This window comes from Neoarius graeffei, chromosome 12 (assembly GCF_027579695.1).
Source record: "Neoarius graeffei isolate fNeoGra1 chromosome 12, fNeoGra1.pri, whole genome shotgun sequence".
NCBI lineage: Eukaryota > Metazoa > Chordata > Actinopteri > Siluriformes > Ariidae > Neoarius > Neoarius graeffei.
In genome coordinates, this window is record NC_083580.1 from 8,047,593 (window position 1) to 8,058,067 (window position 10,475).

Consider the following 10,475-nt stretch of genomic DNA (forward strand, 5'->3'; position numbering starts at 1 on the left):
TGCAGGTGTCATGCATATTAGTATGATTAAAAGTCTTTGTGGATTTTATGCGGTTTTATAACGGAGTTAACAGAGTTGACAAGAAAATGTTCTAGGGCGGATAAAAAAAAATGTATATATTTTTTTATTCCTGAAATTTCACATCAGACAGAAAATTGACTTTATAACAGTTAATAGAATAAGTCCCTGGGTGGCACGGTGGTGTAGTGGTTAGCACTGTCGCCTCACAGCAAGAAGGTCCGGGTTCGAGCCCCGTGGCCGGCGAGGGCCTTTCTGTGCGGAGTTTGCATGTTCTCCCCGTGTCCACGTGGGTTTCCTCCGGGTGCTCCGGTTTCCCCCACAGTCCAAAGACATGCAGGTTAGGTTAACTGGTGACTCTAAATTGACCGTAGGTGTGAATGTGAGTGTGAATGGTTGTCTGTGTCTATGTGTCAGCCCTGTGATGACCTGGCGACTTGTCCAGGGTGTACCCCGCCTTTCGCCCGTAGTCAGCTGGGATAGGCTCCAGCTTGCCTGCGATCCTGTAGAACAGGATAAAGTGGCTGGAGATAATGAGATGAGATGAGAATAAGTCCCCCAAAAACAGACTCTTAGACTGAATGACTTCCTGTTTATTCAAGTTGAATGCATGAATCAGGAGTCGAAGACAGCCAATAATGTTGGGGGAGGGGTGGGAGTCATTTAGTTAACATTTTACGGATAAATTGGGTCTAAAATGTATATCAAGCATCACTGTTGGTGAAAATTTGTCATTTATATTATTGTTCAAAACTGATTCAATAAAGATTCCTTTTAGGGAAAATAACAAAAGGTTTATTTCGGAGATGCGAAATGTACCCCGAATTCTAGAATGACCCATAAAACTAGAAGGGCACCCAGTACAGTGCATATCTCTGCCAAACCACATATTATCAACTTGAAAATCAGATCACTTGAAACCTACCGTAGGATAATACTAAAGCTGTCCACCAAATTTCATCCAAATCTGTTGACAACTTTTTGAGTTCCACTGGAAACAGATAAAAAAAAAAATAAATCCTGCATCAATATCTAATCATTTGTTCCTTGGCCCATTTCACCTTTCCTCAAAATTTTATCAAAATCCTTTGGAACAGACAAACAAACAAAGAAACAGAGGCGAAAACATAACCTCCTCCAACAAAGTTGGTGGAGGTAAATATAGGGGTGTTCACACGGCACATATTTGCATCGATGCTGCACCGATGTATTTTGTTGCGATATATCTTACACCGGTGTAAATTTTGTGGAGCGTTCACACGTCACAAACCTGCTTACTAGAGAGAAGCGTGTTAGCACCGGTGCAGCCCCACTTGCGTTCACACGGCAGTTTTTGCGACCGTGCTATACGATAGTCATAATGCGGAAATGAAATGTACTTCCTTTTCCCGGTTGTCATGGCATCACCAAGCGCCGGGAAAACAACGTGGATGAAGACACCAGTGTTGCCAGATACTGCTGACGCTTTCCAGCCCAAAATATGTCCAAATCCGCCAAAATGCACTTAAAACCGCCCAATCTGGCAACACTGGAAGACACGCAGTTCTGTTGTTGTTGATATTCGCCATTTTGGAAGTGCAAAATACCAGGATGCAAATTATGCAATGCCCGTATGTAATCAACTCTCCTCACGCGTAGCGAGTCTACCCCTGTAGCGTTCAGACGTCCCATTTTATATCGGTGCTGCCCCGCAAACTAGCATTTACTCCAGAGTAAATTTCTTAAACCACCTCCCGAGCAGGGTTAGATTTGCACCGGTTTAAGCAGCTTTCAGGGGCTACACCGGTATAACTTTGTACCGTGTGAACGCTCTACCGGGGCAGCCCCGGTGCTACACCCCTTATAAGAAGCAGGCCCTGTGTGTTTTATACGTGACTTATTTTCCTGTAGGTCAAACCCCTGCCTCAGTAACAGTTCTCAGACTTACTTCCAATTTTCCTTCTAATTAAGGGCTTAGAATAAATAACTATTGACCCAGCTGTTTATGCAGGCCTGTTATTAAGTGCATTGCTCTACTCCATGTTCCTGGAAGTCTTTATTACGACAGCGATAAGTGCTTGAAGCTGCCAAACTCTTTATCTATGCAGTATGGATAGCAGTACTTCAGCTGTCAGTCGTGCTGCCGAGTATAATTGTGAAACTGTATCTTATTATTTGCACGTGTGTGTGTGTTTGTCAGGTTTGCGAAGCTGTTGCTGCGGCTGCCGGCGCTGCGTTCCATCGGCCTCAAGTGTCTAGAACACTTGTTCTTTTTCAAGCTCATCGGGGACACGCCCATCGACACCTTCCTCATGGAGATGCTGGAGGCGCCCCATCAAATGACGTAAAGATATCACACCCTCCTGTTGCCCTAGGAGACCAGGGGGAAGCTAGCCCCTCCTCCTTAACAAGACTGATCATGTGACGTTATACGCTGGAGATTGGATCAGCAAGCCGTTCCCTCCAATCAGTGTCTCGTAACGCAGCCGTAGGGTCTTTTTTTTTTATACCTTGTATAAAGATATAAATAAAATATTAATAATTTGAGTGGGACTCAAAGGCAACAAACAGTACAGGACATGATGACTGAACCATGAATTCATGTGTGGATAAATGTAAAAAAAAAAAAAAAAAAAGAAAGGAAAACACAACACCATACTCTTGAGACCGAAGGATTGCTGGAAATGTCATGGGACTGAGTAACAGGCCTGGTCTTGGGAATGACGGGATTGAAGATCTGGCTCTTGACTAAAGGAGAAGAAAAACGAAGGCTGAGCTCCACATCAGGGCTTCAGCAGCCTCAATAACATCTGGCTCCAGGCGTCTGGGGATGTGTGCACTCGGAGATGGATTGGACGTCGGAGTAATCACGATGACGACGATAACGACGAGCGTTCAGATCAGGAGACACGAACACTCTGCCGTGACTGTTGCTTTGAAAAATGGGAAACGTTTACGGCTCTGAGCGAAGACTCTTGGATTATTGAATGCTTGTGTGTTACTCGCGCTCTGTTCTTCAGCATACTGGTATGAACGTTACCGTCCCACTGTTTCAACCTTCTCTTATGAGGGGACATGAAGCGAAAACTTGTTCGTTGTAGCGACTCTGCTCTCCGCTCACAACTCTCGTAGACTTTTCACTGTGTCTCAGTTCTTGTCCGGACGTACACGGATATTTTTGAACACGTAGTTTCTTCTCTGCGTGCGTGTTTTTTTTTTTAACCTCCTGTCCACACAAAAACACATTTTGCGTCACTTAGAAATAACAGTCCGTGCGGATGTGAAAAACGTTTTCGAAAACGCTTACGTCACAGCGTGAGCCTGTCCAGGTGTTGCTCAGCGCATTCTTCTTGATGCAATTTATTTTCACATTATTTACATTTCATCGTCTCGACCCTTAAATACTCATGCTCTTACTAAAGTTATTCTCGACAATTTGATGTAGCCGTTCGTGACGTACTGTCGCCACCCAGTGGGCTTGTGTGGTCACGTGAGCGTTTTTAAATCGTCTTTGCATTTCGATGCGGACAAAAAACATTTCAAAAACACTAGGTGGATTTCCATTGCAGTTTTACGCAAAATGGAAATGGTTTTTGGGTGGAAAAAAAAAAAGTTGACAAAACAAAGCTGGGTTTTCTCCTCTTGCGATGGTCATTCCGATTAAACATGGCGACAGATCTCCAAGACGGATCTCATAAGTGGTCTTGGATGTGGTCGACTGGATCCAAAGCAAGGCTTAACCTCCTAGGGCTTAGCGGTCACATGCGTGGACAGCACTTTTTAGAAATTCGGAACAAGAATCCACATACTTTTTCTCTAAAAGTACATCTTATCAAAGATGATGCTTAGTTTTTATTCTAATCAGGTCCTAATAAGCCCAAATAGCAAAGAGAAATAAAAATGCATGTAAAAAAAACAGCTTGGGCCTTAGGAGGTTAAATACGATAGAATTTGTTTCCGTTTAAATTTTGCGAAAAATTGCTTTGTCGAATCATCTCCGAAATCACGCGAGCACATTTTTTTTTTTTTTGCGATATTTGAGAGTTTTTAATTTGCAATTTTTTAAATTGTGCATTATTCAGATTAATGGAAACATGCAGGCAGTTACGGGCGGAGATATTTCCGAAAATAGTGTTTCTGTGAACGGGGACGTTTTCGAAAACGTTGTGTGAATGGAGATGTTTTCGAAAACAGTGTTCATTTGGACTAACGTATTTTCCTGTGCAGATGGATTTTTTTTTTAATTAAAAAAAAAAAAACCAGAGCGGTAAAACTACGTTTTCAAAACCATCCGTATACATGTGGACGGGGCCTCTGAGAAGTCCGGATCGTCACGAAAGCCGGTGGTTTGCGGTACACCAGCTCACTTCCCTCATAGTCAAACCCAGGTTTGGGATGATGCATCACTTGTACACAACATTACTGCCACACTCAGTATTCATTTCTGTTTCACGACGTGCAATTACCTCTTTCACTCCTCAGACGTCGGTCCCTGAAACCTCCCCATCTTGGACGGAACTCCTCAAACTCACAGTTTGCAGTTCACCTTATGAGGACATTGTTGTTTGTTAGCACTTAACCTCATATTCTGAGCCTTAGCTGGTTAGTTGGCTCTTGAGGGGTCCGGGGGCCACTGACCATCCACAACCTGCACTTCTCTGGGCAAACCAAGTGTCGTTTAAAACATTTTTTGTCTCTTTTTGAGTGTGAAATTTCCTGAGCTGTGTAACGTTCCTATATTCTCCATCCTTGTTTCTTTTTTTTTCCCAACGCTGCTGCTGCTGCTTAACTATGCATCTTAGCATTCTTTCCAAAGACTGCCCATGGTGAGGTCGCTTTTTTTTCCCTTACAAAGTCTATACAGCACACCAAACCAACCCTGAGCCTCAGTCTGACTTTTATTTCGATGTTAAGAGTAGCAGGACCAGGGTTTGGTGCCCTGGCGCTAATGTGTATGCATACAGAGTTCTGAGGCGAGCGTTTATTTGCAGTAAGGACATGAGAGCTGTGACTTCCCCCTAGTGGATGGGATGCAACACTGCAGAATTACTTGAAGGATTTAATCGGGGGGGAGAAATGGCACTTTTTCAATGTATTAGATCTTTCCTTCAGCTGGACATCGGATTGGAGATCGTTACAACGTGATTTCTTGATCAGTTGATATTAGTAACTTGAGATTTATTCTCAGAAAAGTGACACTCTTTTGAATATGTTTTATTGAAGCTGACAAATGGGAACAGTTATATTTTAATAGCCAGTAATGAGTCTTGAACACATGAAATATGGAATGGTGGATTGGATTTCTGATGGAAAAGTGTTAAGTTGCGTATATAATATATCTACTGACTCCAAACGTAGTTAATCAGGCAAACGTTATTAAATGTCGTATATTTACTCTTTTAGATTGCGCACTGGAGCTACAATACTAATTGAGTGAAACAGGGTTTGTGAAAAAGTAATAAAACCCAAAATCTTTTCCTCAGATGATATTCAGTTATTCAGACATTTACTGATGTGGTTAGGACACAATTTGACTTACTGCTTCTTCAGAGCATGGTCAGAACCGTCGGTCAGAAACAATGCAAACTAGAAAAGCACTCGGAGAGCGCAGACCTCCGCCAGGAGTCCTTTAAAAAATTCCGGGATCCAGACAGTGATCCGGATCACCGCCAAAATTTAATGGATTGTTACTTGTGCCCAGTCACACCTCTGGAAAAAATTTCAGAGCAATCCGTTCATAACTTTTTCCATAATGTTGCTAACAGACAAACCAACAAACAAACAAACGCTACCGAAAACATAACCTCCTTGGCAGAGGTAAAAAAAAAAACCAAAAACTTTTTTTCAAATCTGAACCACCCTCAATTCTCTTTTTCAAATTCTATTTTGTTTTTTCAACCTCAGTTCAATTATTTTTACAAATCTGAATCAAGTTGGTTCAGGGTTTTTTTTTTCCAAATAATTTTTTTCAAACTTGATTCAATTCTTTTTGGAAAATGCATCCAACCTCAATTCAATTTTTATTTTCCAAATCGGAACCAACCTCAATTCAATTCTTTTTTTTCAAATTCTTTTTTCAACCTCAAAACTTTTTTTTTCAAATCTGAACCAACCTCAATTCAATTGTTTTTTCATATCTAAACCAACCTCAATTTGATTTTTTTCAAATTATTTTTTCAACCTCAAATCTTTTTTCAAATCTGAACCAACCTCAATTCAATTATTTTTTCATATCTAAACCAACCTCAATTCAAATTTTTTTCAAATTCTTTTTTGCAAATCTGAACCCAGTTAGTTCAGTTTTTTTTTTCAAATAATTTTTCCCTTTTTTCAACCTCAGTTCAATTCTTTTTGGAAAATACAAACAACCTCAATTTAATTTTTTTTTCAAATCTGAACCAACCTCAATTCAATTGTTTTTTCATATCTAAACCAACCTCAATTTGATTTTTTTCAAATTCTTTTTTCAACCTCAAATCAAATCTTTTTTCAAATCTGAACCAACCTCAATTCAATTATTTTTTCATATCTAAACCAACCTCAATTCAAATTTTTTTCAAATTCTTTTTGCAAATCCGAACCCAGTTAGTTCAGATTTTTTTCAAATAATTTTTCCCTTTTTTCAACCTCAGTTCAATTCTTTTTGGAAAATACAAACAACCTCAATTTAATTTTTTTTTTCAAATCTGAACCAACCTCAATTCAATTCTTTTTTTATCAAATTATTTTTTCAACCTCAAATCAACTTTTTTCAAATCTGAACCAACCTAAATTCAATTGTTTTCAAATTCTTTTTTTTTCCAACCTCAATTCAGTTCTTTTTGCAAATTTTTTCTTTTTTTCAACCTCAATTAAATTATTCTTTCAAATCTGAACCAACCTCAATTCAATTTTTTTCAAATTATTTTTCTTTTTTTTTCAACCTCAATTTAATTCTTTTTGCAAATCTGAACCAACCTCAATTGACCTTTTTAAACATGATCAGGTCTTAATGGAAGGATTGTTGCACCACAGGAATCCTGAAAAACCACACAGAAGGACTGAAGGGGAAAGGATATGGGAGCTTCATGGGAGGTGCTGCTCATAACTATTACACTGATCATTTGTATATGTTAGTGTTTCTGCGGTAAAAACCTTTTTTCTCTGCCTGCCAAGTTGTTTTTGTTATCAATGTTGGCACATTTCTCAGCTCACCCTCCCCCGACACCAGAACTGACTGCTGTCAAGCGTCTCGTCTGGCTCCATTTCGCGAACCCAAAAGAAAATACGAATGAAAAGGAACAAAGTCATCAAAGATTTACATTATTTGCCACTTGAGTATAATGTTTTCCATGAGAATTCATCCGTTTACAGAAGATGCATGTGTAAACAGCGTTCTTTCGCCATTTAATTGTATGCTTTTGAAGATTTCAGCATGGTCTTCTGGAAAAGATTTGACTTGTAATCAACGTTCGCTTTGTAGCTCCAGTGCAAAACTAAAGAAAGAAACCTCAGACACCAAATGTGACTTGACTAATCAGTTACATTTGATGCGAGAATTGGGCGAATATTTATTTTTTGCAAATCTGAAGCAACCTCAACTCACATTTTTAACATGATCAGGTCTTTGGGGAAGGATCGTCACACCACAGGGATCCTGAAGCCATGTACAGATTTGTGAAATCAGTAATCAGTAACATCGCAGAAAGACGCGCTGTCCTGCGGCAAAACACAAGTCCTCTGAACTAAAAGATCGACATCGTAAATGCTTTAGATATACCATAAAGCTGTATTTTGTCTATATGTACATGTGTATATATTTAGAAATATGAATATATAGAGATATAAAAATCCGTTCCTTAAATATTTCCAATGTTAGCAGAGAGAGAAGTGCTTCAGTAACACCGACGAAAGAAGAAAAAAAACCAGGCCTAATTGCACTGTGTAATATTCGGAAAGGTTCTGTGAGTGTTTTATATTTTAGAAAAATAAATGCTGAAGTACTAGCAGCTCTGAGCGCTAATACTACACGATCACGCACCAGCTCCTTCACTGTATTACAATCACAATCATCCTAACGAGACCTCAAGAACTGCGACGACAAGCCAAAAAAACAAAAAAAGGGGTAGAGGTAAAGAAACTGCTTGCTCTCAGCTGTGTGTATATATATATACAACGTGGAGATCCTCGAAACGGGTTTTTCAGGTGCATTTTTTAAAACCTGGGTCTTTTCAGCTATCAATTAGTGATAATCAGGAAAGTCTTTATGATTACGATTACAATTGTGATCCGAATCGACTCCATGAGTTCAGACTTAAGGGGGAATTAAGGAAAAATGTTATGTAATTGCCTAATGAGGATGATCTTTGACCGTAACACAATCACTTGTTTAGTTGCTACACAGAGAGACACCTAAAAAGATCTATTTTTGTACAAATGTAATTTTATCTCTTGCTTACCTCTTCATACGTCCCTTCACGCCTCCTTTCATGGGCTGTTGTGTACATCGTGTAAATGTTGATTTGATGCGGGAACGAGTGGAGAAACTCAGACCTCTATAAAAGTCGGGGACGGGAAAGCAGAGGTCATCGGTGACGCCCTTTTGCAGCTTTCGCCTGTACTTTACCCTTTTTTGGTTTTTGTTTTGTTTCTTTTTTTCATCTGTCACTGAGTGACAGGATCCTCCGCCTATTTTTTTTGTCCGTTTTAAAGGAAAATGTTATTTGTGATTTGTTCGTTGTTGTTCTTTCATGAGAATAGGAAAAAAAAATTAAAGTTTAAAAAAGATTAAAAGTTCTGCTGTTTGTCAACTTACTGTCGCATTGTGTTTGGATGCAACATTAAGGAATTGATTTTGATTTTCAAAACCCACAGGTTTCGCGTGACTACACCACAACGCTGTATATTCATTTGTACAGAAATGAACACACAAAACCTCTTCATGTCCCTGTGGGTTGTTCACAGGGTGGCTTTGCAAATGTCGCGCGACTAAAATTACTATATTTGTTAGATATTTACAGACATATTGCTCCAGTTTGATCCTGAGCTAGTGTCACGACGTGTGGCGTTTTCTATATTCAGCATGTCCATGTGGGTTTCCACCAACCTCCCAAAAACCTAGCACTGGATTTGTGACCCTTAGGTGTGAACGCATACGAATACACACGGAAATAATGAATGACATGGATAGGCAACACTATTCGTGATTGCTTTTTTTTTTTTTTTAAGATCATGCCCATAATCATGCAATAAGCAGGATAAACAAATTCTATGGTTGCTGTTAACCAGCTTTCATTCAAATCACACGAAACACAGCATTTCTGTCATCCTTTTTGTGTTTTTACGTCGATCGGATACAGTGGGGCAAAAAAATATTTAGTCAGTCACCAACTGTGCAAGTTCTCCCACTTAAAAAGATGAGAGAGGCCTGTAATTTTCATCATAGGTACACTTCAACTATGAGAGACAGAATGAGAAAAAAAAAATCCAGAAAATCACATTGTCTGATTTTTAAAGAATTTATTTGCAAATTATGGTGGAAAATAAGTATTTGGTCAATAACAAAAGTTCATCTCAATACTTTGTTATATACCCTTTGTTGGCAATGACAGAGGTCAAACGTTTTCTGTAAGTCTTCACAAGGTTTTCACACACTTTTGCTGGTATTTTGGCCCATTCCTCCATGCAGATCTCCTCTAGAGCAGTGATGTTTTGGGGCTGTCGCTGGGCAACACGGACTTTCAACTCCCTCCAAAGATTTTCTATGGGGTTGAGATCTGGAGACTGGCTAGGCCACTCCAGGACCTTGAAATGCTTCTTACGAAGCCACTACTTCGTTGCCCAGGTGGTGTGTTTGGGATCATTGTCATGCTGAAAGACCCAGCCATGTTTCATCTTCAATGCCCTTGCTGATGGAAGGAGGTTTTCACTCAAAATCTCACGATACATGGCCCCATTCATTCTTTCCTTTACACGGATCAGTCGTCCTGGTCCCTTTGCAGAAAAACAGCCCCAAAGCATGATGTTTCCACCCCCATGCTTCACAGTAGGTATGGTGTTCTTTGGATGCAACTCAGCATTCTTTCTCCTCCAAACACAACAAGTTGAGTTTTTACCAAAAAGTTCTATTTTGGTTTCATCTGACCATATGACATTCTCCCAATCCTCTTCTGGGTCATCCAAATGCTCTCTAGCAAACTTCAGACGGGCCTGGACATGTACTGGCTTAAGCAGGGGGACACGTCTGGCACTGCAGGATTTGAGTCCCGGGTGGCGTAGTGTGTTACTGATGGTAGCCTTTGTTACTTTGGTCCCAGCTCTCTGCAGGTCATTCACTAGGTCCCCCCGTGTGGTTCTGGGATTTTTGCTCACCGTTCTTGTGATCATTTTGAACCCACGGGGTGAGATCTTGCATGGAGCCCCAGATCGAGGGAGATTATCAGTGGTCTTGTATGTCTTCCATTTTCTAATAATTGCTCCCACAGTTGATTTCTTCACAC

General features: G+C 40.0%; 1 protein-coding gene across 5 annotated transcripts in view; it reads left to right on the forward strand.

The window, feature by feature from the left end:
* rxraa (retinoid X receptor, alpha a) overlaps nt 1–5,935 on the forward strand; it is a 280,451-nt gene extending 274,516 nt beyond the window's left edge. For all 5 annotated transcript variants that reach the window (XM_060935448.1, XM_060935450.1, XM_060935449.1 and 2 more), the window contains one exon: nt 2,198–5,935. In XM_060935448.1, the coding sequence (XP_060791431.1) occupies nt 2,198–2,345 (148 nt within the window). In that variant the 3' untranslated portion in view covers nt 2,346–5,935. The remainder of the gene's footprint in view (nt 1–2,197) is intronic.
* Nucleotides 5,936–10,475: the final 4,540 nt, after the last annotated feature.